A 26,580-nucleotide genomic window follows, 5' to 3' on the forward strand; every position below is an offset into this window, starting at 1 on the left:
CCAACACAGCCGGATTGGCTTGTATGAATGGATCCGGTGTTTTTAAAAAATATATAGTTATTTGTAATTAGCTTTGTGCAGCACATCAAGTCAAATTCGACGTGATCGATGCTTGCCAATATCGGCCAGGAGGGGCTAAGACCGGTCCTGAAGTGGGGCCTGCTGTGTACTCAGCCAAACGACAGTAATCGCATGGCGCTTGATACACCATCTACGGTATAGTGTCATACGAGAACACGAGGGAAGGCTGATAAATATCATTCATAGTCCTCTGGTCATGTTACCAAACTATCATCACCACCCTGCTGATCAAGGTAGCATTGACTTGGTTCAAGAAGCACGCCCGTGTTCAGACTTTCCGTGCAGGACCTTGCTCTCTGTAGCACAACAACAACGTAAAATAAGTCGAGGACACGAAATCTGGTTGTATGAAAGCCTCTTCTACCTTGGATCAAAAGCGTTGTGGATCTTTGCTGTGATACGTTTTGACGGCCAAGACAACTTTGTTTGGATGATCTCTGGGAGGATGTGGAGCCCCAGATTTTCACATGCCGCACCTCTCCTGCACCTGAAGCTTCACAGTCCAAGTTATAGCTAGTAATGCCATTCCAGCGCACCGTACTCCAGCATGCACGCCGCCTTAGTGTAGCTAGAGGTTTCCCAGCTACCAGTCTGGCATCTGCTGCATCTCTGTCAGCCGTTAGACCCGGCAGTGCACTGAAGACGCGCTCCTTCTAGCCACATCCAGGGATGGCGATCATCTGTAACTTTTTGAAAGAGGGTACAACACAGCAGCGCAGTTGCTTCGCCAGCACTCACGGGCCCTTTGCGCACTCCGCTTCGGTCAGTACGAAGATGATTCTGCGAAGCAGGTGAGCAGGTCAGGCAGGTCTCGAGCTTCGGAGGAGGGGCGATTTGCCTCGGCACACGCACGCCGGGCCTCGCTCGGCTGGTCGACGTGGGCCAAGCTCCGGAGACCTGGAGCTCACATGCCTAAACAACCGTCGCTTTCTTCCACTCTACACAAAATTTTCTTTTTCAACCTACCCGCAGGTTTGTCTTTCAGCACAGGTCTGCACACTCGAGCTTCCTGCAGCTTCATCGCGCATAGTTGGCGCGCAATTCCTCTTTGCCGGACTCGCTCACGTCGACACCTACGCCATGTCTTCTTCTACCACAGAAAAGGTAGCTGATAAGCTGCCCTCCAAGGAGGAGCTCAAGGAGGATGTGAAGAAAGCGACCAAATCTTCGGTACAGTCGCTCCGTGCACTGGTCGCTGGAGGTGTTGGTGGTGTGTTCGCTGTTGTCGTGGGACACCCATTCGATCTGGTCAAGGTGCGGATGCAGACTGCTGAGAAGGGCGTTTACAACGGCGCTATGGACGTTCTACGAAAGGGCATTGCAAAAGATGGGCTGGTAAGAGGATTGTACGCAGGTGTTTCAGCGCCGCTTGTAGGAGTAACCCCCATGTGTAAGTACCCCACAGCTCTGGCCTGAGCGTTTGCTGATCACGCACAGTTGCTGTATCTTTCTGGGGCTACGACCTCGGCAAACAACTCGTGACCTCCGTGTCGACAGTCGAGAACGGTCAGTTCAGCGTCGCTCAAGTCTCGGCCGCTGGTTTCTTCAGTGCGATCCCTCAGACGCTTATCACCGCACCCTTCGAGCGGGTAAAGGTGCTTCTGCAGATCCAGGGTCAGAAGAACCTGGCACCGGGCGAGAAACACAAGTACAACGGTGGTGTCGATGTTGTCAGGCAATTGTACAAGGAGGGCGGAATTCGCTCTGTATACCGTGGCTCTGCGATGACGCTCGCACGAGACGGCCCAGGCTCGGCATTCTACTTTGCAACATACGAAACCGTCAAGAGGAAGCTCACTCCCAAGGACCCAGTGACAGGTCTGCCAGGGCAACTGAGCATGCCTGCCGTTATGGCTGCTGGCGGCGCTGCGGGTATTGCCATGTGGATCCCTGTTTTCCCTATTGACACGATCAAGTCCCGCTTGCAGAGTGCCGAGGGTCGGCCTACAATTAGTGGTACGATCAAGGGCATTTATGCAAACGGCGGCTACAAGGCTTTCTTCCCTGGTATTGGGCCTGCGATGGCCCGAGCTGTCCCAGCCAACGCCGCAACGTTCGCTGGTGTCGAGCTTGCACAGAAAGCCATGAGGAAAATGTTTGACAAGGATGGCGATTAGGAGATGTAGTTGCTGGCATCCGCGATGTGTGCTTCGTCACCCCCGACCTTCAGTGCATCACACTCGGCGTTCGATTTTTGTTGCCCCAGCGCTTTATAGACGCGGGCTTTTCTAGATCAGGATATACCATTGGTCGCAATTCAACAATTCTAATCCACAAACGACCTCTCAACCCTCAATCTCTCTTCGACTCAGCCGCTGATTTGTCTGCTGACGTTACAGACGAACCACTTCAAGGGAGGATTACGGAATGCGGCAACTCCATCACCACATTCGGACACGCATTCCACGCCAGCAACCATGGCCTGAGCCTACCATTGCCCCGGGTACTAAGCCTCCGAAAACAGATCTGCAATCTTATGTACGTTCCTGCTTTGTTATGGTCAACCTCCCGCTGACAGTTCTCATTATGTTCGTAGTACCCCTGTGAGCAATCACGTTTCCTTTTCTGTTGCCGCGACTGTCCTTCTGAAAATTCGTTTCAGGGACCGACGGAGCCTGGCGGCGGATCACATCGTACAGAAAAGAGGCATGACCTGAGCCCGACTTGCACCATAACCGACCAAAAAAGGACCGCACGAACCACCTACGATGAGTTTTATGCAACCTGCAGACGCATTGGAAATGGATGAAACCAAACCAAAAGTTTCGCTTCTCAAGCAGCATCCAGCTTTACCGCTCCTACCCTTATCCTCTGGGCCGCCAAGTGCAACACAAACCTTGATCGTCAACTATCCAGCTGCCAGGCTATCGTCGAGCCCTGCATCTTCACCGAACATCGTCGAGCCGTCAATCGAAAGAAAGGGGTCAGTGCATCCTACCCTGGGGAATTCGATGGAGCGCGGTGTATCTCCAGGTGTAGACTTCTTCGACGATCAGTCCTCTGGGTCCGAGTGGGAGGATGCAGATGACGAAGACAGGACACAGACCTTATCAGAAGACGGAGAAGTTGGACTGGGCTTAGGCAGCTTGGTTCACTCTCCAGTCAGACAGCATCGAAGATCTAGGGGGAGGAGTCGTGAGAGGAGCGGCTTGACGGCGCTACCAGCGTTCAACCAGAAACATTCGCACGGCCCTCTTGATGGCTTCGGAAATACGCATGAAAATGCAGGGCCGAATAAAGCGAGGCATGTCTCGCTTACTCGGATGGAGAAGGTCAATGTCAGAGTCGTCCACAACCATGGCTCAAATGCCAGCACTCCACGGGGCTCAGTCATGAGCAACCGTTCTGAGGATACTGTCACACACATTCCAGAAACGACGAAACCGTATTCCATCGATGCGAGGGGCGAAGCTGCCTTCTTGCCAGAGTACCACCACGGTCACCATCGCCGTAACACTTCAGACAGCGTCATTGCAGACTCCATCATCAATGCCCACCTCACCACAATGCAAGCCTTGAAAGCTCTGTCTCCATCTAGTTCGGTTCCCGAGGTGTCCGGCCATTCATTCTACTCAGCAACCAGCATTGAGCCCCCTAAAGCTAGATCCTTCAGCGATGCCCGACATATCAAACTCTCGCCCATCTCGGTCAAAGACCGCGACCACCTGCCCAGCCACTTCGTCAAAACTCCATACCCTTTCACTGCTAAAAAGGAATTCCCGAAACCCGCAACCAGACCACGTCACCGCAATGCCGATGGCCGCCTAGATAGCGGCTATGGTGGGGACAGTGGCTACGGCGGCGAAGGTTCAAGAAACGAGTACTCCAACTTCAAAGGAAAGCATGTTGTCGCTCTAATGTCCAACGATGGTGCGTACGATTTACACAGTCGCCTGGACCGCAATGTTGATGCGCGAGGTATCTTCCCTACGCAAGACAGTCATTCCGAGACGCACTGCTCAGAGACTGTTCTACATTTGAGCTTGCAGAAACACCAGAAAATGGCAAGCCGGGAGCGAGCCAAGATTCTCATCCCAAGTGACCTCTCAACAACTTCTCCAGATCGCCGTCATGCCATAGAGTTCGATGACAAATACCTCGCTGAGCGTTTACGACAGACACACAGTGAACTCGCTGGCTCGTGGGCCAAAAGGCATCTCAGCGCAAGGAAGATGCGGTACATCCGCCTTTCCCAAAACAGCGCGTGGAGCGACATCCCTTCGGCACCCACGCATCAAGACGGGGGAACAAGCAGACTTCTGGCTTCGGGAGCCGGAACTGGTGCTGGAGAAGACTCACGGCCGTTTACCGAGGAGAAGCTCATGCATTTGTACAAGCACCCAAGGACGGGGAAAGCGAGATATACTTGGGTCCATTGGGCCAGACGAGTCGCCATATCCAATACAACCGCCCCATCTCGACCGCATACATCGAGTTCGTCGCATCAGCAGTATAGCATCCTTGAGAGCGAGCGTGACGAGGATAAGGAGGGCAGTGTGATACACCATCACATTGCTCCGCCATCAGACACCATCACAACCGTGCAGTTCGTGCACACACTCTCTACGCTTCGCATCCTCGTCGCCCTTGCGCTGATTCTGGTAACTAGCGCGCTGGCGTCTCTCCTCTGGATCTTCCTAGGCGTAAACGGAGGGTGGTTGAGCGACATCACGAAGCAAAGAGCCGACAGAGTGGGCGGTGGGATGGCAGTCGGTGTCTTGGTGCTCCTACTCGAGTTGCTAGGGTTCGGCGCCTGGGTGTGGCGGAGTTGATGCATGACACACCCTACGTAAGCCATGGGCTATTCGCTTCTCCAACATACACATGTTTCATAGCATACCCACTTTACTTGGTTGCTCGTAATGCATAATTAGTAATGAACAATGTACCTTCGCTTCCTGGCCTGTGCCGCTCTTGTTTGTTCCCCAATCCCCTTTTCACTATAAGCACGCTTCAATCGCCTTCCGAATCTCCTTGGGCTTCGCGCCCGTAACGCCATCCTGAATGTCTCCGTCCTTGAAAATGCTAAACGTCGGCATACTTCTGACCCCGAGTTCGTGCGCGATATCCTCGCACTCCTCGACGTCGTACAGGTAGAACTTTACGTCTGGGTACTCTTCGACTAGCTTGGCGACTTCGGGCGCTATTACTTTGCACTGCTGGCACCATGTTGCTGTGCCTTCTAGAATCGTCACCTGAGCGGTCGGTAAGCTCAAGAACGATATCTTTTGGTTTCAATATTTATTTGTAGGGCTGTTGGTTTGGTGGGAAGGTGGTGAACGTACGCCTTCGTACATGACGGCTTTCAGGTACTCTGCCTTGGACTTGATGACGGGAATGGTGGATTTGGAATCCATGCCGATGAGGGGTTTGAGGGTACCGTTGATGAGTTGTTGAGGCTGGTCCTCGGGTTCTGACATTTTGAAGCGTGGGACGGATTTGCTGCATACTAAAGCTGAAGTGGCTTCGGACGGGGGGATGTTGGCGGGAATGGTATGATGTCATCGGTATGAACAGTTATATGATTGGTCGGACATGCTGCTGAAGTGTCAAGTGCGTGCTGGCATCGGAGCAAGATCAGCATTGGCAATTCTAATTGCATTCATCATTGACGAGTAACGATCAGAGATCAACACAACACTCGAAACTGGTACACGGCGAAATTCATGTTCACTTGTCTTGATTTATTTTCCGTTAATCATGGAGCGTTGCTCATGTGGTATATCACCTTACCCTATGCGCCTGCAATGCTTTGATACGCTTACTTGTGGACTACACCGTTTTAGCTTGTGACCGATTTTTCTATTGGGGCAGACTTACAGATGCCTTCCTCAGCCTTGGGCGTAACATCAACAACCTCAGCTGCAGTCTTCTTTGTGTCTTCGACGTCCTTCATGAAGGGGAAGGTCAGAACTTCCTTGATCGAGTAATGCTAGAGTCGAGTCAGTCGACGGCTCTTCAGAAACACAGAGAGGACTCAAAGGGTATCTTGAAGGTACTTGAGAAGCAATCCCGGAATTTTGATGTCGAAATCCTGAAAGTTGCAATATCGAGATCAAGTGACCCAGAGCGAACCCAAGAGGAAATCGGAGAACTTACGTCGGTCAAGAACATCACCAGTCTGTCGACGCCCAGGCCCCAACCGCCGGTTGGAGGGAGTCCGAACTCTAGCGCCTGGCAGAAGGTTTCGTCGATGAGCTGTGCCTCATCGTCACCCTGATCCTTTTGGTTGGCCTGCTCCTCAAATCGCAGGCGCTGGTCGAAAGGATCGTTCAACTCGGTGTAGGCGTTGCAAATTTCCTTCTTGCAGACGAAGGCCTCGAAACGCTCACAGAGACCGGGAGAGTCACGGTGGTACTTGGCGAGCGGCGACATAACCTATGGATAATGTCAGTATACAGTTTTAGACGTGACAATCGTTTACATACCTCCGGATGTCCGACGATAAAGGTAGGGTTGATGGCAGTCTCTTCGATGTACTCGCCGACAAGCTTGTCGATCATCCTGGCGTTGGTGCGGGGTTCTGAGCATTGGACCTTCATCTTCTGGAGCACCTTCTTGAGGAACTCGTTGGTCTCTGTGGTGTGTAGCTCGTTCGAGGGAGGGAACTTCTCGCCAGTGGCCTCCTCGAGAGCGGGAATCATGTTGACCCTCCTCCATGGCCTTGCCCAGTTGACCTTGTACTCCTCTCCGCTCTGTGTGTGGTAGACGGTTTCATAGCTGCCCTTGACCTTAAAAACAAGCTCACTAACAAGCTCCTCGGTCATCTGCAGAACGTCCTCGTAATCAGCGTAAGCCATGTAGAATTCCACCGTCGTGAATTCCGGGTTGTGAGTGAGGTCAATCTTCTTTTCGTTAGCAGTTGTTCTGAAAGAAGTGTAACGATTGTTGGAATACTGACTCCTTCGTTACGGAACTGGCGACCGATCTCGTAGACTCTGTCAAGACCACCAACGACAAGCTCCTTCAGGTACAGCTCAGGCGCAATACGGAGGAAGAGCTCCATATCCAGCTCGTTGTGATGTGTCTTGAATGGGCGTGCGGTGGCACCTCCAGCAATCTTGTTCATCATAGGTGTCTGGACTTCGAGGAAGTCGCGCTCGTCAAGATATTGGCGGATGTACTTGACGATCTTGGAGCGGGTGATGAAGGTCTCGCGGGTCGAGTCGTTCATGATGAGATCGAGGAAACGGTTGCGGTGGCGTTGCTCCTGGTCCTTGTATCCGCTGCAGCCCGTCAGTGTCGTGCCTCAGTCACAGCCTTGGTTAAAACTCACAAATGCTCGGTTGGCAACATCCTTAAACAGGGAGTGAGCAAGATGACCTCCTGAGCGAAGACACTGAGTTCGCCGTCTCCGCCCTTCTTGGGAGCTGTGCGGCCTGCGTATCCCACCACGCCGATGATGTCTGGTTCAAAGGTCAGTATTGGGGTCAATTGAGGCAGATATTCGAGCGCTACACACCTCCACGCTGAATGTTCTCGTGCTGCTTCTCGAAAGGAACATCACCCTTTGCGTTCTGCAATTGGCACATGACCTGGATCGTGACACCCTCGGCCTTTCCGACGTAGAAGCGGAGCGAGCTGGAGCTGGAGCGAATGGCCATGACGCGCAGACCGATGCGGATCTCAGGCCCATCCTTCAGCTCTTCTCCACGAGTAAGACCCTTGTGCTGCTCCACGAATTCGTGTATCCTAGTGTTGGTGTGGAACTTGTGGGGGTAGGGGTTGGGGTCCTTGGAGGCTCGTAGGGCATTGATGCTGTCGTTCAAGTCAGAAAATGGTTGGGACAACTAGCAGCATTCTCACCGATTGCTTCGAATCTCGAAGTACTGATTCGGGTTCAGCTCGACCTCCTCCTTCTTTCCTTCCTTCTTGGGACGCTCCGGGAGGTTTGCGTTCTTCTCGGCCTTCTCGGCCTTCTTCTTCTCAACCTCGCGCTGCTTCTGGCGACGCTTGAGCTCGCTCTTGGAGATCTTTTCACCGGTCACGGGGTCGGTGTGAAGGTTCTCTGCGCTCTCGGCAGCAGCAGCAGGCTGCGCAGGGGGGTTGGTGTCGGCCATATTGTTCGCGATTGAGTGGCTCCGCGATTGCGTGGTGCTGCTGTGGTCGTGTGGGCGAGTCACGAATTAAAAAACATCGCGGGGTTCAGCGACTCCATCCCACTTACGGCGGGCGATATCGGCCAAAAGCGCGGTATTGCCAGACCTGAAGTAATATCTCATCGTTACCCGTGGTACTTTCACCAATGTGTAGCATTTCGTTCAACTCAATCCTCAGTCTATTGTGGCCTATACACTGTGATTTTGTTCGAAGCTCTGCTCTGCTACGCCTATTGGCCTCTTACGTGAGCCTGCACGATCGTCGAGAACACCGTCAAGCTGCTCAATCTGTATATCTCATATTCACTGGCTCGTTGAGATGCAATGTTGACCAAGTTGCCCTCCTCACCTTGCCAATTCAATGGCATTTGAGCGATAGCAGACTACACTAGGTGTACCGTATTATTCGTAGTGTTGTTCAAGACTGTCAGGTTTTCATGCTGAATCTCGAACCTGAATAATGTTTGTTCCTTCTCGGCCTCCCCTTTCAAATGACGTGGCTAACATTGTTATAGCATCATGTGCGCCGTAGCTTTTGCGTATACTTTGTCAATCAACAAGATTCCGCCGTACTAACGTCCAGCTCACCTGCAAACAACCATATACGTCCCTTAGCCAACCAGCTATCCAAAGTACAGTGTGAAACTTTCCATTTTTACGTACTTCATTCACTAACTCCACCTCCACAACCCCCTCACGGCCAGATAGTCATTCGCTTGGGGCTCAGTAAGATGCAGGAACCCTTTGCGTCGGGCAGATATGCTGCAAATTTCAGAGTCCTCCAGTACTGCAGTTCTGGTAGTATCGAGAACATGATGTCTTCTTTGGAAGAACATGATAGGATAATCAGCCGTCTCCGCCGTATCCTGCTGAGATCATGAACAATAGGAGAGGGTTTGCCAACGCGGAGAGTCCATGCGCTGTGGATTTTAGTGAAATTTATTCGGACGAAAGGGCCGCAAAACGAGCAGATGAAAAGATTGAGAAGTGGGAGAAGGAAGATAAAAAGTGGCTAAAAGAACAAAGTAAGCGGAATGCGGGTGATGTAGCTGGTTTCTCGAACAGCAGTGTGCAGATGCCTGCAGGTACTCGCACCGAAAGTGCCTCGGAAACCCGACAGACAGGCTCCACGATGTTTGACTTGCCTTCCCCTAACCCAACCGTCTCCGCGGCTCTCTGTGCGCAGAACCGGCCAGCACAGCAACAGCCCTCTTCTTTTGTCTCCTTAGACCCAATTCCAATCCAATCCACACGGCTACGTTCGACCAACCTACATTTAGCTTTCCACCACGACCATCCACGGCTCCTGTCCTTTCTAACCAGACCCAAGGCTCTTTTGGTCAGCCAGCACAGCAAATGGCTCAGCCAGGCACATTCGGCCAACCACAGCAGTCCGGCCTCTCGATCTCGGGCTAATCTGCGCAACAGCAACTGCAGCAGTCTTAGGATTGTTCCACAAACCCCTCCACACACCTAAATCCACTGCCCTCGATGTTTCCCATGTTGAATCAGAACCAGGCTCCAAACCAGGGAACGGCCTCGACTGGCATGTATATGCCTCAGCATAATCCGATAGTCACAAACGAGATCTCGTCATATAACTATCGCGTTTCGCGAGTGGACAATGATGTGGATATGTTGTAGCGAATGACTCGCTGATGGTGATTGCTTGTAGCTTCTCAAGCTCGAGCTGATTAGGACAAGCTGTAGTGGTCTATTGACACCATGCTACGTGCTCTGGAAATGGCTTGGTACCTAAATCGAATGCAAGAATGGCACTTTTACATGATCTCCTCTGTGCGATGCTTGATGCTGTGATCGGGCTACATCGAAAGCGGACTAGTGTGCTTGACCAGATCTCACGCCTGCAGGTGAGACATCTTACTCCAACTACAAGCCGTTTCAGACCGACTTCTCTATGAATGAACGCCATCGAAAAAAAAGGGATTTAATTCTATTGCAAGTCTGGATACTTCAAAGAGATGGGGCATCAACGTCTGGCCTCGTCACATTCAGCCGCTGTGATTCGGCCGTTAAGTCCGCGCCACATGTACCGCGGCTCCCACAATACTTTTTATCGGTCCAGACGGATGAGGTGGTGTGGGAATCATGGAGTAGGACTGATTCCATCGCCTGAATACAATACGTGATTCGGCGTTAAGCATTTCGATAAGGTGTCAACGTCATTAGGTCCCAGCGCGCGCTAACGAACTCACACATGTCGAGTGTGTATAAACTTGTTGGAGTAATCGTACAAGCTCAATTGAAGACACCAACAACCTCGAAGTAGCGAGAGAAATTTCCGCCAAAATGGGCAATCAAATCTCCCAGATGTTCCCGCCGACCGCGGCATTCACTGAGTCGTCCCTCCCCTCCGGTTCCCTCAAGGATAAGGTCTACATTGTCACAGGCGCATCAGCCGGTGTTGGAAAGGAGCTGGCCCGCCTACTGTACTCGCTCAACAGTACCGTATACCTCGCAGCACGCTCCAAGGAACGCGCCAACGCAGCCATTGAATGGATCCAGACGTCGCACCCGGATTCCAAAGGCCGACTAGAGTTCCTGCACCTCGAGCTCGCAGATTTGGAGAGTATCAAACCAGCAGCCGAAGAGTTTTTGAGCAAGGAGAAGAGACTGGACGTGTTGTTTAACAATGCCGGCGTCATGGTGCCGCCACAGGGTTCGAAAACCAAACAAGGCTACGAACTGCAGCTCGGCACAAATTGCCTGGGGCACTATGCCTTCACCAAGCTCCTGACTCCCCTACTGGCGCAGACGGCAAAGAGCAGCGAGGCGGGCAGCGTACGTGTGGTTTGGGTGTCGTCAAGTGCAGCGCACCTGGGGAGTCCCACGGGCGGCGTGGATCTGGAGAACCTCGACTACCACCGAGACAAATTCGCGTTCCACAAGTACGCCGTCAGTAAAGGCGGGAACGTACTTCATGCCCTGGAGATGCGCAGGCTGCATGAGCAGGACGGTATCATCAGCGTTGTAGGTCATCACCCCGGACATCATGCACAACCAGCAAGTACCGCAAAGTCCAGAGCGTGACACTGACGCGAACAAGTCTCTGAACCCAGGCAATCTCAACTCAGAGCTGCAGCGACACTCGGGCTGGCTGGGCGGGCTGGTCATCAGTCTGATCACGTACCCGGCCGTCAACGGCGCGTACACCGAGTTCTTCGCCGGCCTGGCGCCAGACGTCAAGAGCATCAAGCAGAACGAGTGGGGTGAGTTCGAGGTGACGACCGGTCTTGGAGAGAGCATGAGCTGACAACACGCGCAGTCATCCCCTTCGGACGCATAACACCACTCAGGACGGACCTGGCCGAAGCCGGACGCGAAGGCGGCAAAGCAGGTGAGTTTTGGAGGTGGAGCGAAGAGCAGGTGAAGTCGTACTTGTAGGAAGCCCAAACACGACATGACATGATATTTCCCGCCATCGTAGCCTCGTGATATCCGTGAGGCATATGCATACACCAACGCCCTACTCCCTACTTCCTAAACACTACAGTCCCCCTACCCCTCCGCCCTGACAATGCCGACGCTACTCCTAATGTCAAACTCGACCCACCTCGCCCTCCCCTCTCTCCCAGCCCGCCCTCGACTCGCATCGACAGTCCCCGGATTCAGCACCGAACACCCACAATACTTGACGACGAACGCCGGGGCCCCAGGGTCCGCCAGCACGAGACAAGTCGGCAGCGGATACAAGCCTAGGGTGTGGGCAAAGTCCCAGTGCAGCGGGCGCGCACCGAGCGGGAACGGGCTGAGATGGCTCTGACTGAGGATGGTGCGGGTCAGGGCGCGCGCCGTCTGGGTGGCTGTGTCGACGGGGGGTTCCGGGTGCGGTTGCAGTGTCTGGGGCGCGGGGAGGTCCATGTGCATTGCTTCGTTGAGGTCGTGTTGGGGCGCGAAGGGCATCTCTGTATCGCCGTCGCCGTCGCCGTCGTCGCCGTCGTGGTTTTTTGGGAACCGGATCGCTGTCCGCTGGAGCCGGCCTGCGAGGTCGTCGCGCAGGATTGCCATTTCGCCTTTCACGCCGAACCAAGTCAGGCGCGAGGGATTCGATGTCCAGAGCACCTCGCCTTCCTTCCCCCTCGCGCGGCCGCTGCCCCAGACCTCGCGGTTCGCTTCGGCGACGACGCGGCGGATGCGGTTTGTGAAGAGCGCGGGGACGGGTTTGCGCGGTAGTGGTGTTGCGGCGCCGGCGGAGAAGGCGCTGGGCCAGGCGTCGTTGTCGCCTGGCACGAAGACGAGCGAGGTGTGGGCGATCAGGGGCTGGAAGTCGGAGAGGACGGAGGCGAGGGCGTCGAAATGCTCTTTGTATTCTATGCTGCCTGCGCCTGGGACGCCGGCGAGGGTTGCTTTGGAGGAGAAGTTGCCCATGAGGACGATGGCCAGTGGGTAGGTTGGGTTGGGGTTGGAGGGAGACGGCGAGTAGGTGCGTAGCAGGGTGCGGAGGGCGCTGAGCGTGGAGGGGGTATCGAGATGCAGGTCGGATGCAATGATGATGTTGTGAGGCGCGGTGGAGGGGAGAAGGTTGCTGGCTATGCGGTTCATGCGGGAGCCTGTTGCACGCTGTGAGCCGACGCCGAGGAAGTCTGTCCAGCCGAATGCTGGGCCTTGGAGACTGCTCTTGTCGAGTTCGTCGGTGCCGCCCAGGGTGGCTGTTCTTCGCTCGCACGGTGGGTGGCCGAGGGAGAAAGCGAGGAACTTGCCGCCAATTGTGCCGCCAATGCCGCCAGTTCCTCCCAGGTTCGACGATGCAGCGCCATGGTCTTCTTCGTAGCTGCCATCGACAAGGACGATCATGCCGGGCGCAAAGTAAGCGCCGTTCTCTGGTATGGGGCGTGCATGCTGGATGTCCAAGGCTATTGTCCCCGTGAGGTCTGAGAGGGAGAGTGCTCCTGTGGGTGAGACGACGAGCATGCCCAGCAGCAGATGTGTGCTTCCTGTGCGGCCTAGCAGGTTGGCGATGGGCGTTATGGTGTTTGTCTGTGATGTGGCAATGGAGCCGGTCCGGTTTAGGGTCGCTGACCGAGCGGTGCTGAAGGTGGGTGCTTGGAACGTCTCGTTGCGGAGGATGCGCTGATGGACGATGTGGTAGCGTTGGCGGAAGAGGTCCGTCTTGTGTGCAGGATGGGGGAAGAGCGATGGTTTCGAGGCCGATCTAGGGGGGGGGGGGTTGGCATCGCAACACCGAGTATTGGGCAGGGACTCACTTTTCAAAGTGTCTCTGAGACACATTGTACACCTGCTTTGGCTGCTCAAATGCGCCAATGACCTTGATCCACTCTCGCGGGTCTCTGAGCATCTCCTCCTCCTCGTCCTTGTCTTGGACGTGCAGAGTCGACATGCCAAAGCTCGAGGTGGCGTCCAGCGCAGGCCAAGGGGAGACTCCCTTGTGCTCGGCGCCAAAGCTGAAGCTGCTCTGCCTGCCCAGCGTAGAGGCTTGGGCGACCCTCCCGCCTTCCATGGCGCCCTCCAGGGTGCGCAAGATGCCCTTGAAGACGTCCGTGTCGCCGTCGACGATGACCTGGCCCCCGCACTTCTTCCAGCTCTTGGCGACTTCCTCCAGCACCTTCTCGGCGAGACCCTCTTCGCGCCATCCGGAGCCGCAGTGCTTCCCAATGAAGGTGGCGAGAGCCTGCAGCGCCGAGGAGGTGAGGGTGAGGTTGTGTTTCTTGGTGAAGGTGCGGAAGGCAAGGGGCCGCAGTGTCGCCGGCGGGAGCAGGATGGGCAGGACGGTGGATTTGGCCTTGGGCGCAAGTGCTGGTGGAGCGCGTATGGGCGCGGTTCGGCGGGGATGGATGGGGTGGACTGGCGTGCCAAATGCGGGCGACGAGGAGGGAATCGGGTTGGCTGGGACCGCCGAGGGCTTCTCTGGTCGTCGTGCTGTCGCCATGGCGTTTTGTTGTGTGTTTTCCGTCGACGCCGTCCAGCGTCCAGCGTCCAGCTCGAGGCTTCATTGAACGTCGACCGACGCGCCCACGCGACACGCGACGCGATCGCGTGTCGGCTACCGGTACCTAGCGCTTCCTGCCAAAGAGCTTTGCCGCGCACCCCGTCCTCGTCCTCACCACCCTCACCACCCTCACAACACCACCATCCCTTGAGCGACTGCCTCCAAAATCTCCGGTCAGAGTCGCATAAGCTCCACAAACACACTCCACGACTTTGAGTCCTCCACCATGGCCGAGCCCACCGACGCGCCGCTCGCAACAGTCGCCGAGGCCGAGGAGCTGCCCAAGACCAAGGAGAAGCTCGACGAGCTCACACAGGCTGCTTCGTTGCAGTACTCGCTCAAGAACTTCTCCGCCGCCGCCGACCACTATGCCGACGCCGTCGAGATCCAGGCCGAGCTCAACGGCGAGATGGCGCCCGAGAACGCCGAGCTGCTCTTCTACTACGGCCGCGCCCTGTACAAAGTCGCCGTCGCAAAGAGCGACGTGCTCGGCAACAAGGTCGCCCAGGAGGACCAGAAGAAGAAGAAGGCCAAGAGAGGAGTCAAGGCAGAAGCATCCAGCTCAGCTGCCAGCGGGGCGAAGACTGAACCACCGGAAGAGACGACAGCCTCGAAGCCCTACTTCCAACTTACTGGTGATGAGAACTGGGACGACTCCGACGACGACGACGACGAAGACGGAGACGGCGAGGGCGAGCAAGACGAGGAGGAAGACGACTTCGGCAACGCCTACGAGACGTTTGAGCTCGCGCGAGTGCTGTACCAGAAGCAGCTGGACGCCCAGCCAGACGCCTCTCCAGCAGAAAAGGGCAAAGGCCCCGCGACACTCTCGCCCACCTCTCGCGCCATCAAGGAGAAGCTCGCAGACTGCCACGGCTTCCTCGTCGACATCTCACTCGAAAACGAGCGCTTCCACGACGCCGTCGCCGATGCGCGCTCCTCGCTCGCCCTGCAAGAAGAGCTGAACCCTTTCGAGCACGAGAACGTCACCGAGTCGCATTACTCTCTCTCTCTAGCCCTGGAGTTTGCCTCGGTGAGCAAGATCCGCGAAGACCAGCTCGCAGCCGAGCGGCAACAAGACAGCACCTCTCCCTCCACCACTTCCCCCGCAGCCACCTCGGACACAGACGGCATCAACTGGCCGCTCCGCAAAGAAGCCGCGCACCACACCGAGCTAGCCATCGCCTCTCTACGCGCGCGCCTCTCCAAGGAAGAAGCCGCCCTGGCCCACCCCACGCTGACAGCGGCGCAGAAGAGCGAAAAAACCGCAATCATCGCCGACAAGAAAGCCATGCTCGAGGAGCTCGTCGGCCGCCTGCACGACCTGCAGCGCGACCCCACGCAGCAGCACGACTACGACGCCCTCGACCCCTCGGTCGTCCAGGGCCTGTTCGGCAGCCTGCTGGGCGCCGATCCCGCTGTCCAGAAGGCGAAGCTGGCAGAGGCTACCAGCGCTGCTAACGATGTTACGGCCGTGGTTAGGAAGAAGGCCAAACCTGCGACTACGACTGCGACTGCTATTCAGTCCAACAAGGGAGCCAAAGACAAACGTGCTGCTGCTGCCGAGGAGGTGCCTGCACAACCCAAAGGAAAGGGGAAGAGAGCGCTGGAGGTAGCGAGTGACGAGGCGAGCGAGGCGAAGCGGAGTAGGACGGCGGAGCTCGCGTGATTTTTATTTTATTTCTTCTTCCTCTTCTTCATTTGCACTGCTTTGCCATGGCACGGCGTGGTGCGCCACAATGAGTTGGATTCGCTCTCCATTGGGATCAAGCCGGGAATATTTCTTCTTTTCTTTACTTGTTCTGTTTCGATACCTTGGAAAGCACGGGCGTTGCTGGTTTGTTATGGCATGGCATTGTGTTGCGTTTGCGAGAAGCGGGGAAGGAATGGAATGGCATGGCAAGGGATTGGGTGTGTCGTTTGTGATGATGGAGTCGATTCCACACAGCACAGCGTGCCTGCTATATATACTGTCTGCACAACGTGGGCTGGGGTTTGAATCAGATCGAATTGAATGCCATCACCGACTTCAACATGCGCCGAGTTCAGGCGATACTCTCTGTACGGCTTATACAAGGTGCTGTGTTCGCATCGCAGTCGTTAGAGTCACGAGTACTCTTAGCCATGACAAGCATCTGTGACAATGACAGCTGCCATTCACATTCACGAACATCAAAGCATCACCCCGCTCACGTGCACCCGTCAAAAAACCTAAAAAACCTGAGCGGCACATTCCGATTCCATTGGCCCTGTTGCGCAATGTCGAACTAGGCAGCCCGCCCACATGCATTCTGGGCGGTAGGGAACGAGGTCGGGCATCAAGGCGACGATCAGCATTACCCCAGTCTCGAACGCGGACGCGCAGAGTTCCATGGAGTCGGTTTCCGCGTGCAAGTGTATCGAAGACGTGTTGTGCTGGAGTCGAGTCGAGTCGAGTCGATGCTGACGAGCGCAACACCGAAACGGGTTGGTCGCCGCACATGATGGGCAGCCTCACAAATGCCTTCCTTGAGCAGAAAAAACGTCGGCCTATTTTCCTCTCCCTGGCTTTGCTCATTCAGGAAGCTGCAATCATGCGACAAGGCCTCTTGTGGCGAGTGCTGCGGTGACGGGGCGGCCAATTGGTGGATAATGATGGACGTGAACTGTGACAGATGGCGGCAGATGAGCCTCATCTCATCTCAAATTGGAAATGAGCCTCGCACAAGGGCAGACTTGTAACCTGATGATTCATTGTTCACTGCGCATGTTTGTTGCATCTAGATGTGGTCAACTGGGAACTGAGGTGATGATGCATCTCTGTCTGGCTGCTGAAGGCACGTCCTGTCCTGTCACTCTGTTCAACGGGTGGTCTGCGGAAGTCGGTTTCTCGCTCCGCAGAGACGGCGCCAAAGCCAAGAACAGCCGGACCATCCTTGACGCCGCGGCTGATGTTTGGTTTTGTCCGGCGCTGGCTTCCAAAAGCCAAGGCGGCCTGCCGTTGCGGGTGGAAATGCGGGTGGTTGGGTTACGGACGGACGGGTGGATGGTGATGGGTGATGGGTGATGGGTGATGGGTGATGAGTGATGGGTGATGGGTGGTGGGTGGTGGGCCAACGCTCGACGAAACAGCGTGGGAGATGAGGTGACAGCAGCCCGTTTGTGAAGCTGGCGGCCACTGGGTGCAGCCTGTCGTGAACAGCTTTAACAAAGGCACATGTTCTTGGATCTTGGATCTTGGATCTTGGATCTTGGAGCATGCAGCCACTGGGGGCGCAGACTGCCACGCAGGGCCAGATCGGCCGTACTTTGGGTTCGCGCCGCAGGGACCCCAGTCCAAGTGTGACAGGCTCGCCGCTGACTGGTGAATTGCATCTGATGGCGCTCGCTCGGCGATGGGTGACAGATCCGCGAGCTCAAGCGTCGCCCTCCCCTCCTGCCACTTCGCACTCCTCATCAAGCATGTCGCATTGTGCACACGTCGCCTGGTGATGCTCTGCCGACGTTTCGTCTCCCGCTGACGGACATCTTGCCGCGGTGTTGCTGCGCGCTGAAGCAGGGCATGGGGAAGGATGGCGGTACTGCAACCAAATGCCCACCCAGGCTCCCCTGCCCCTGGAGCCGGGCAGCGCGACCTGTTCGCCGGCGCGCAGACCACGGACACGGCACCACGACGCGCAGACGACCAGCGCCGCCTGCGCCGAGTAAAGGACTCGAAGGAGCAGCTGAAGAGGAGGAACCAGGCACGCGGCACGAGCAACGGCACCATCGACACGTCGACGAGCAACTCGACTTCAGCTGGGCGCTCCTACACGGTCGCAAACGTGCACAACGGCGTGATTTACCTCAGGTAAGTGCTGCAGAGGCCGTCGTCTCCTGTCCAGGCAGAATCATGGGCGGTGTGCTGTTTCGACACTCGTCCACGTCAACACCACAGGCTGGGGAAGGAGCCACCCTCGAGGAAGGCGAGGAAGGCACGCCACGCTCGCCCCGGTGAAGCTCTCTCGACACACAACCCGCAGACATGCGCGCATGCTGGACGCATGACGGGTGCATCCCACTCCGTTCAGGGGCTAACGCTGCTGCCAGACCTGTGGTGCGCGCTGGGAACCAGCGCAACCTCCCTCAGCCCGACCCGTTCATCTTCCCGCCCCAGACCCCCCCAGACAGCGCCACACTCGACACCAAGCTGCGTCCAACCAGCAATGAATGGGAGCAGAGCTTGTACGGCTCAAGGACACCGCGCTCCGAACCCACCCCGCCGCTGCCCCCCGACCTGTTGACGGAATATGAGGCCAGACAGCAGGCGCATGCACAACACCCATCCACCTCACGACCCATCGCCCACCCTCGCGCCCACTCCTTCTCCACCCTTGACGGCCACACCACCACCTCAGCCACCACGGAGCCGGGAACGTTCAAGGTCGTCATTGAAAGACCCCCGTTTGGCGCGCGACCCAAGACGGCCGATACATCTTCACTGCCCTTGCTGCAGGTCCCCATCCCTCACTACCGCCTGGGCACCCCGCGCTTCAGCACAAAAGGCACCGTGGACCTACGCAGCTCAACCTACACCCGCACCTCGGCCACGGACGAGTTCAGAAACTCTCTCTTGACCCCCCAGCGCGTGGCTTCTCACTCGTTCCTGTCGTCACGTCCACAGTCAGACGCCTTCTCGCCTGTGCCGGCCAGATATCGTGCGACCATGGATCGTCCGCCACTCCCAGCATCCGCCCCTTCCTCGTCTCGTGTCTCACACGCCCCAATTGGCCCCCGGCTGTACGATGCGTTGACAGCGAACCCTGATGACAGGGCCGTCGTCAAGTTCTCTCCTTCTGGCGAGATCCTTGCAGCTACGCCCTCAAGACTTGTTGCGCATATCACTTCTCCAAGCTTCCTGGACTACGAACTACTCTCTGATTTCTTCCTCACATTCCGTGCCTTCCTGAGCACAAGAGACCTGGTTGCCTATCTGATCGCGCGACTAAGATGGGCCGTCGATAGACAGGACGACTTTGGTCGCATTGTACGAGTACGGACCTTTGTAGCCCTGCGTCACTGGATCCTCAATTACTTTGTGGACGACTTCGTGCCATCCCATCACTTGCGAACGTACTTCTGCAACTTGGTCAACGGACTTTACCGCGATCTGAAGACTCGCGCAGATGGAGGCGCAGGTGATGTCAAGATCGTGGGCGAGCTGAAGAAGTGCTGGAGGAGAACTTGTGTCTTGTACTGGGAAACGGAAGAAGGTCTCGGCAAAGACTTCGCAGATGAGGAATTGCTTCCTGGAGGTCTCGTCGAGTTACCAGCAACCTACGAAGAGCCAGAAGAGCTTGCGACTAGGCCGGCCACTCCACGACGGGTCGACCGTGATACAAAAGAAACCATGGGGTCAAATCCGAGCGATCAGTTCGCTAGCCGACACATGGACTGGGCACAAAGGGCTCGTCACACACCTCAGAACTCTCTGAGCTCGCCTTACGTGCCCTCAAATGAAGCTGAGACTGTCCAAGCGCCGCTTTCGCCCTCGAGTGAGGGGAGCATGCACGTCCTGTCCTGTTCTCTCCCGCGACGTGGCTTCCTGAAGAGCGAGCAAGCCATGGATCTGCCTCTCTATCCACACCCAGTACCTCATCCTTCTACGGCACCTGCCCGCTTAGCGACAAGCCCGCAACAGCCGGTGTCGAACAAGAACACCCGTCCATCGCACACTCACAAACGCAGTGGCAGCTTCTCTGACGCTTTGAGGGATAGCAGGGCGCCTCTATCTATCCCAAAGAACGCCTCGGTGGATGTTACCATCTCTGCGGTGACGAGTATGCCTGGTAGTCTTGTACGCGGTGGCCTATTTCAGCCAAGCTCACCTTACGTCGAACTCAAGGGCACAAGTCTTCGTCATACGCGGTCGCGCAGTGAGACGGATGGCGATGACATGTATGCCGACGACTTGCAGCTACGCCCAGGCCATGCGAATAGCCCAGGGATGAAGAAGATTCTTGGAAGTATGCGTCGCGCCTTGAGTATCAAACAATCGCCTCATAGCAGCCCGCAACTAGGGCCACATGTACACCAGCGAATGGTACCCCCTATGCGATGCTCCAATCCAGGCACACTCAGCACAACGTCCGGAGGAGTTCGCAAGCAACGCACAATCCGAACGCGACCCGAGATACGAATAGACGCGTTGGCCTCCAAGGTTGTTGAGAGCTTCAAGGAAGCCGTAGAACAGCAGCTGAGAGAAGAAGACCAGCGACGCGAAAGCAGTGTCGAGCCCCCAGATCTAGGCGGCTTTGAATTCGAATTTGAGAACCGGAAGGCTTCATCAACCGGCGAAGATGACAAACTGTCCAGAAGTCCAGACCCTCGAGTGTACAGCAACATCACGACTGGCAGCAAGTCTATCCTGATCATAGACGATACTGGACCACCCCCATTACCCGTCATGTCGGAGGCTTTGCCCTCCGCTGCGTCGGACGAGACGAGAATTACAAGCACGCCACCAAAGTCCCTTCAACGGAATCCGTCCATTGCTCAACGACTTGCTGAAGGCGGCATGGTAGCCGTGCGCCATTCTGATTTATACAAAGATCCCACCCCCACGGTTTCGGTGGAGGAGCGACGCATGTCTCGGTCTTCAACACAGCAGTCTCAAGCCCCGCAAAGACGCTCCACGTCGGAAGGCAGGGGACAAATGCACTCATTCCAGCGTCGAGACTCCATGCGCAAGTCCCTGGCTCGATACTCATTACGGCGACATGTATCATACAACAGCATCTTGAGTCGTCATCGTCAGGGCCCCGAGAGTGTAGCTACGTTCATGACAATGTCGTCTGATAACGACCCCTTCTTCCTTGAGCGTCAAGCACCTCAAGCACCCCATGGCCCTGGCCGTATGCTTCGTCGAAAACCAGGGGGTGATTTGCGCGCTGCTGGCAACATCCAGGATCTCGAGATGACCCCACGTCCACACTCCACCGGCTCGATTTCCAACCGCACCCACTCAATTGCAAACTCGGTCATTCTGCGGTCAGACCGTTACGCTGCGCCAGCGCCTGACGCAAGTCAACCAGCCGAAGCAGTTGACGAGACGGTCGTCGTGAGGAAGCCTATCTCGTTGGTTGAAACACATTCCTCACAACCTAATCTCAGGCCCTCATTTGAAGCCGAAGTTGCGAAGTTGGCAGCATTACCAGATGACACAGACGACGAAGGCGGAGTCGAGGCAGCTCTAATGAAGCTTGAAGGCCGATACGAAAAGAAGTCCCCACGAGAATCTTCCGTACGAGCCCCTGTCGTTCAGCCAGAAGTCTACTGGCCGACTGGAGCCCCTGGAGATCTCACCATCCCGCCCTACAAACCAAAAAAAACAGAGGAACTCGGTGGTGCCGATGATAGCCTTCATCGACCGCTCGCTACTCCCGGAGCAGAAGGCCAGAACATGTATCATCTGTCAGGAGAAAATTTCAACCGTCGTGTACCTGCTGTTGTGAGCACTGCTGCAGAGTCGGAGGACTCTTACTCCTCCGTACCGCTTCTCGATCGCGATCTTAGCGATGTCATAGCTGCTGGGCGTACGCAGACTTTTGACACGATGAGATCATCGGCGAAGCCGTCGCCCCTACAACTCACCGATAACACCACGGCACAAACAACAGCATCTGCAACAAACCCAACGTCTGCAAACCCATCGCTTGAGTACGCGGTCGAGACGGACAGTGTGAAGAGGATTCGGAGTGGCAATACTCTCCCATCTTCCACGGCTATACGCCAGTCATTCTTGCTCGATGAAGACGAAGAACTGAGCGATATAGCTTCTACGACAACTGTTGCCAGGTCAGACGAGGCATCGCATGGTGTACGAACTTTCTTCGAAGACGAACCAGCAGCGATAGACCGTGCATCAGACAATTTTCCGACTCACCCAATGCGCCATCCTCCTACACCACCCTCTACCGCAGACCGTCTGAAGGAGGCTGCACCTTCCACAACCTGGGATCGGGGGCTACCTACGCCGGGCCTGACACCCACTGCTTCTCGTCCGGATCAGTCCAATCAACACACGCCCGACCAACACATCAAGCTGCATGAGTCGCAGTTCAAACAGCCAGTTTCAACTGCCCACTTGCCTTTCATCTTGGCATACGATGCAGAGCTGATTGCGCAGCAGTTTACGGTCGTTGAAAAAGACGCTCTTGATGAAATCGACTGGAAGGAACTCGTCGAGCTCCGTTGGAAGCAGTCGTCTCCTCAGATCCGCGACTGGGTACACTATCTTCGTACACAGGAAGCGCGTGGAGTCGACGTTGTGATTGCACGCTTCAATCTTGTTGTGAAGTGGGCCGTGTCTGAGTGCGTCCTCACTGAGAACATCGAAGAGCGAGCTCGATGCATCATCAAGTACATCCATATCGCATCGCACGCCCGCAGGCTCAGGAATTACGCTACCATGTACCAAATCGCCATTGCACTGATATCCAACGACGTCGCTCGCCTTCACAAGACGTGGGCTCTCGTACCTACGGCTGAGAAGCAGACAATGAAGGAACTCGAAGCGCTTGTCCAACCGCTCCGAAATTTTCACAACCTTCGCCTCGAGATGGAGACGGCTACGGTAGAGGATGGCTGCATCCCTTTTATCGGTATCTACACGCGTGACCTGATTTACAACGCACAAAAGCCACCATTCATCGACGCGCCACCTGTCGACGGCGAACGGCTCGTAAACTTTGAACGACATCATACAGCGGCCACAATTGTCAAGAACCTCCTACGTCTCCTCGAGGCCAGCTCCAGGTACAGCTTCAGGGTCGACCCCGACCTGATTAGTAAGTGCCTCTGGCTAGCTGCGCTGAGCGACGACGAGCTCGCTAAGCGCAGCCGTCAATGTGAATAGATCTGTTGCATATACACATCTCCTACAGTCTCACCTTTTCCTTGTCAATACCCACTCGGATCCTTCTGGCGCCCGACACGAGTTACGACCCGCAGCTGCAGCATATGCAGCATGTATACATTTGTTACTCTTCCCTTTTTATTCACTACTAGATCTTAGGGCCCGCGCCCGAAGATAATCTACTGCCTAGCAGCCAATTTAAATGTGCGTTGGAGGATGATGTGCATACGTAGGCACGTGTACATCATTGGGCCTTGGACGATGATGGGTCTGTAGCATCGCGCCGTTGCTGTATATACCAGACGAGCGTTCCCACAGACGATATTAATGAACTAATTTTATCTCTCGGTAACAGACTTGCTGATACGCAGTCGACGATTCGTGAAACCACTCCATCCAGCTAACAGCAAACAGGGCAATATTCACGATTCGCATTCGCATCCGCCTTGGCCTCCGCCATGGTCTTCTTCACCAAAAGCAGGAACTCACACCTTACCACACCCAGACTCCACGCCCCACACTCCCTTCCGTCCCCTCTGCGCAAATCCTGCAATCCCCTCCCCTCTTTACTCATCCAGCCCCATCCGCACCTCGCCACCATCGCGTAAACGACTACCACGCTTTCGCACCCACAATCACGCTACAGTTGCACGCCAGCAGTCCCCACACCCACGTTGCGGCACAATGGTAGCCGGTTCGCCCGCTGCGCCGCCGCGCTGCGCGCGATCTGCAGGACCGTGGGCATGCGGGATGAGATGAGATGAGATGGGATGAGATGAGATCAGATGAGATGGTTAGGTGCGCATGTGGACGCGGCGGGAGAAGACGGGTAAGGAGCGCGTGGGTGGCTTGGCAACGGCTGTGCGGCATGTTTTTTTTTCACTCCGCGGAGAGAGGGTGGCGTGAGGTGGGTTGGGGGTTGTGGGTCGGTCGGTGCGTGGAGGATTTTTGTGGGAGGGGGAGTTGGATCGCGAGATGGTGGTGGAGGGGTTGTGCATGTGTGTGTGTGTGTGTGTGTATGTGTGTGCTATTTGCTGCTCTGATGTAAAGTGCCATGGTGTTTCATATACCAAATCTCTCCTCTCCACGCCTGACCAATCGGATAGGAACGCTCGTTCCCCTCAATTGCAGCGTGATGATGGTAGCAACCTCTGTCTTGAGCAAATGATCCGCTCTTGCAGCGGCCTTTGCATAGACCGCTTCTCTCCCCAGGCTATTCATGGTCTCAACTTCCTCATCGCTGGCGAACTCATCAACGGCAAGCTCGACCGTGTACTGCGAGAAAATGACAGCAAGAACAGCCAGGATCTCGACTTGTGCAAAGCGGCGCCCGATGCACGAGCGGAAGCCGTCGCTGAAGGGGATGTAGGAGCCTTTGACGGGCTTGAAGAGCGCGGCGGATGTATCTTCGCCGGAAGGACCGCGCAGTTCTTCCTCATCGTAGCCAATGTCAATGAAACTGTCTTCCAACTTGGAGGCAGCGAGCCAGCGCTCGGGGCGGAATGTATCGACATCTCTCATTTCGTTTTCGCTTGGTTCTGTCGACGGCGCGGGCCAGTACTTTGGATTCCGATGAATGGCCGAGCTAAGGAAGACGTGGGTGTCGCCTGGCATTGTGTATGTTTGGTCGCCCATGGTGAAGTTCTGCGGGCGGCCTGGGGGAGTGGATTTGGGGATATTAAGGACGGGTTGGATGATGCGGAGGGTTTCGTTCATGACGGCTGCGGCCATGCCGTTGAATAGTTTTGGGAAATGCTCTTCGTAGGTCCATTGCTCGACTGGTTTGCCTTGGAGTACCTTGTCTATGTCTTGTTGCAAGCGCTTCTGGCTATCCCTGTGCATGGCCAAGAAGAGCAAGGAGAAGTGTAGTGTGTTGGCGGTGGTCTCGTGGCCAGCGAGCATCAAGACGAAAGCGTTCCCCAGCAGATCGCTTTTTTGTATGTTCCTCTTTCCATCGATGATGCCGCTTCCTCGAATCAAGGCATCGAACAGGTCCATGCCAGGGTTGTTGCTGTCACCAGATGTCACTTGCTGTTTCTTCCTCTCGTAAAGTTCGTCCATGTATTGGCCCCATTCGGTGACTGCAGCGCCGACCTTTCGATGAACCTTGATGGGAGACAAATGCAGATACTTTGGTGGTATGATCTGAGTCCACATGATATTGTGAAGTAGCTCGCTGATGGCTTCACGATAACTCATGTTATGGCCTGCTGGTTTCTCCGACCCGACCAGCATCGACTTGGACTCGTCAGTCTCGACAGACAATGCTCGGGTCTCATCCTCATGAGGCCATTTGACACGAACATCAAAGCCTGCTGAGCTGATCACGAAGAGTGCAAAGCTCATGGTGGCAACCGCCGGGTCCTCTACAGTCTCATTTCCTTGCCCCTCTGGCCCAGTCCAAAGCCCAAGCAGCGACCTTGCGTGGTGAAGAGACTCGTTGAAAACCAGCTCATTGTTCTTTTCTCCGAAGCTGGGTGCGGTGAGTTTTCTATGCATACGCCAGTCTGAGCCTTCGGAGGAGACAAGGTTCCTGCCATATATGTCGAGAGCTCCATACATCTTAAGTGGCTTTGGGAAATCATTTCGTCTGGTTGTGATTTGTGTTACGGCTTCGGCATCAGCAACAAACGCTGACAGGCGGGTCGCCGAGGCAATGATAAAGACATCTTTTCCAAGCTTCTCAAAGGGAGCATGGCCTTTTCGATGACCCCATTCGGGATCCAGTAGACTACAACGGGTCAATTACCCACTTTACGATGTTCATACACATGACCTACTCAAACCAGAGGCCTCGCCACGAAGCAGGCAGAATCACTTCCAGTATTGGTATCCAAATGTAGAAGGTCGCAAGCCAGAAGACACCAAACACATTCCAGGGTATTGCCACGACTGGCAGGCCGGAGCTCTTCGCAATCGCTATGTTGCTCTGCCAGCTTCGATACAAGGTGAAGCCTCTGTACAGCGCTGTGGCTGCGAGTAGGCTCAAGACCAGGGCAATGAACATGATGCGTATCCGATTTGTGGATCGATTGAAGGAAAGGAAACTAAACAGAACGGTAGAAGGACATGAGACGCGTTGGCACGAAAATGAAGATGTGGTCTTGTGCGCGGGTAGTCGCTATCCGTGGAAGATGGAGAAGGTCGTGACGTCTGTCTACACGCCAACCTCGGTCGACCTTGCCTCATTAGCGTTTCATAGTGTGTCACCCTGTCCAAAGACATTTTGGGTGTTCTCTGACTGCTCTTGGTGGATGTAAAAGCGAGTTGACGGTTCAGTATTTATTTCTGTAGTCGGAGCTTCTCTGTGATCATAACATGAGGTTGTGGTCAGCATGCTCCGTCCGTCCTACGTAGTGCTCCAAAGACCCAATTGGGATTGGCGTCCTTGGCGGCTTCTTCGCAAGGATCTCCCTCGAAGTATCCACAACCTCACATCACACAGACGGTGAGCACCCACTTCGAAGCTAAGGCTGCACCGGCGCACAGGTCTGCAGTCCTCGATTCTTGCTGTGTCACATGCCACTTGATGTTGGTGGAAGCGGTACCTGTCACCT

At 55.4% G+C, this 26,580-nt stretch overlaps 9 protein-coding genes across 9 annotated transcripts, besides 11 other annotated features; 5 read left to right on the plus strand and 4 right to left on the minus strand.

Annotated features, from left to right (window-relative positions):
- Positions 1-1,161: 1,161 nt before the first annotated feature.
- On the plus strand, positions 1,162-2,198 carry EKO05_0000518 (carnitine transporter; the record flags this gene model as incomplete). The annotated part of the gene is made up of 2 exons (XM_038936653.1): positions 1,162-1,471; positions 1,519-2,198. 2 exons carry the CDS (start codon positions 1,162-1,164, stop codon positions 2,196-2,198), a joined length of 990 nt encoding a protein of 329 aa, XP_038803061.1.
- An 834-nt stretch (positions 2,199-3,032) lies between these two features.
- On the plus strand, positions 3,033-4,853 carry EKO05_0000519 (uncharacterized protein; the record flags this gene model as incomplete). Its single annotated transcript, XM_038944721.2, has 1 exon — positions 3,033-4,853. One exon carries the CDS (start codon positions 3,033-3,035, stop codon positions 4,851-4,853), a length of 1,821 nt encoding a protein of 606 aa, XP_038803062.2.
- A 168-nt stretch (positions 4,854-5,021) lies between these two features.
- On the minus strand, positions 5,022-5,501 carry EKO05_0000520 (uncharacterized protein; the record flags this gene model as incomplete). Its single annotated transcript, XM_059635448.1, has 2 exons — positions 5,022-5,276; positions 5,367-5,501. The coding sequence occupies 2 exons, from the start codon at positions 5,499-5,501 to the stop codon at positions 5,022-5,024; spliced, it is 390 nt and encodes a 129-aa protein (XP_059491431.1).
- A 341-nt stretch (positions 5,502-5,842) lies between these two features.
- On the minus strand, positions 5,843-8,141 carry EKO05_0000521 (Lysine--tRNA ligase; the record flags this gene model as incomplete). Its single annotated transcript, XM_038936536.1, has 8 exons — positions 5,843-5,853; positions 5,902-6,013; positions 6,181-6,459; positions 6,510-6,926; positions 6,983-7,307; positions 7,358-7,487; positions 7,544-7,839; positions 7,888-8,141. 8 exons carry the CDS (start codon positions 8,139-8,141, stop codon positions 5,843-5,845), a joined length of 1,824 nt encoding a protein of 607 aa, XP_038803064.1.
- A 2,349-nt stretch (positions 8,142-10,490) lies between these two features.
- On the plus strand, positions 10,491-11,585 carry EKO05_0000522 (Protochlorophyllide reductase; the record flags this gene model as incomplete). The annotated part of the gene is made up of 3 exons (XM_038936621.1): positions 10,491-11,171; positions 11,248-11,410; positions 11,467-11,585. The coding sequence occupies 3 exons, from the start codon at positions 10,491-10,493 to the stop codon at positions 11,583-11,585; spliced, it is 963 nt and encodes a 320-aa protein (XP_038803065.1).
- Positions 11,586-11,659: 74 nt separating this feature from the next.
- Positions 11,660-11,714: a tandem repeat.
- EKO05_0000523 (DNA-directed DNA polymerase) lies at positions 11,700-14,088 on the minus strand (the record flags this gene model as incomplete). Its single annotated transcript, XM_038937040.1, has 2 exons — positions 11,700-13,353; positions 13,406-14,088. 2 exons carry the CDS (start codon positions 14,086-14,088, stop codon positions 11,700-11,702), a joined length of 2,337 nt encoding a protein of 778 aa, XP_038803066.1.
- Positions 12,112-12,142: a tandem repeat.
- A 286-nt stretch (positions 14,089-14,374) lies between the features above and the next one.
- Positions 14,375-15,817, plus strand: EKO05_0000524 (uncharacterized protein; the record flags this gene model as incomplete). The annotated part of the gene is made up of 1 exon (XM_038944722.1): positions 14,375-15,817. One exon carries the CDS (start codon positions 14,375-14,377, stop codon positions 15,815-15,817), a length of 1,443 nt encoding a protein of 480 aa, XP_038803067.1.
- Positions 14,500-14,531: a tandem repeat.
- Positions 14,798-14,887: a tandem repeat.
- Positions 15,764-15,792: a tandem repeat.
- A 210-nt stretch (positions 15,818-16,027) lies between the features above and the next one.
- Positions 16,028-16,059: a tandem repeat.
- A 1,116-nt stretch (positions 16,060-17,175) lies between these two features.
- Positions 17,176-17,240: a tandem repeat.
- Positions 17,241-17,348: 108 nt separating this feature from the next.
- Positions 17,349-17,383: a tandem repeat.
- A 316-nt stretch (positions 17,384-17,699) lies between these two features.
- On the plus strand, positions 17,700-23,023 carry EKO05_0000525 (Guanine nucleotide exchange factor lte1; the record flags this gene model as incomplete). The annotated part of the gene is made up of 2 exons (XM_038936402.1): positions 17,700-17,977; positions 18,217-23,023. The coding sequence occupies 2 exons, from the start codon at positions 17,700-17,702 to the stop codon at positions 23,021-23,023; spliced, it is 5,085 nt and encodes a 1,694-aa protein (XP_038803068.1).
- Positions 23,024-23,443: 420 nt separating this feature from the next.
- Positions 23,444-23,480: a tandem repeat.
- Positions 23,481-23,772: 292 nt separating this feature from the next.
- Positions 23,773-23,816: a tandem repeat.
- A 204-nt stretch (positions 23,817-24,020) lies between these two features.
- Positions 24,021-24,050: a tandem repeat.
- Positions 24,051-24,085: 35 nt separating this feature from the next.
- Positions 24,086-26,030, minus strand: EKO05_0000526 (uncharacterized protein; the record flags this gene model as incomplete). The annotated part of the gene is made up of 2 exons (XM_038936602.1): positions 24,086-25,754; positions 25,804-26,030. The coding sequence occupies 2 exons, from the start codon at positions 26,028-26,030 to the stop codon at positions 24,086-24,088; spliced, it is 1,896 nt and encodes a 631-aa protein (XP_038803069.1).
- Between the last annotated feature and the right edge of the window lie 550 nt (positions 26,031-26,580).

Source organism: Ascochyta rabiei, chromosome 1 (assembly GCF_004011695.2).
Source record: "Ascochyta rabiei chromosome 1, complete sequence".
NCBI classification, from domain to species: domain Eukaryota; kingdom Fungi; phylum Ascomycota; class Dothideomycetes; order Pleosporales; family Didymellaceae; genus Ascochyta; species Ascochyta rabiei.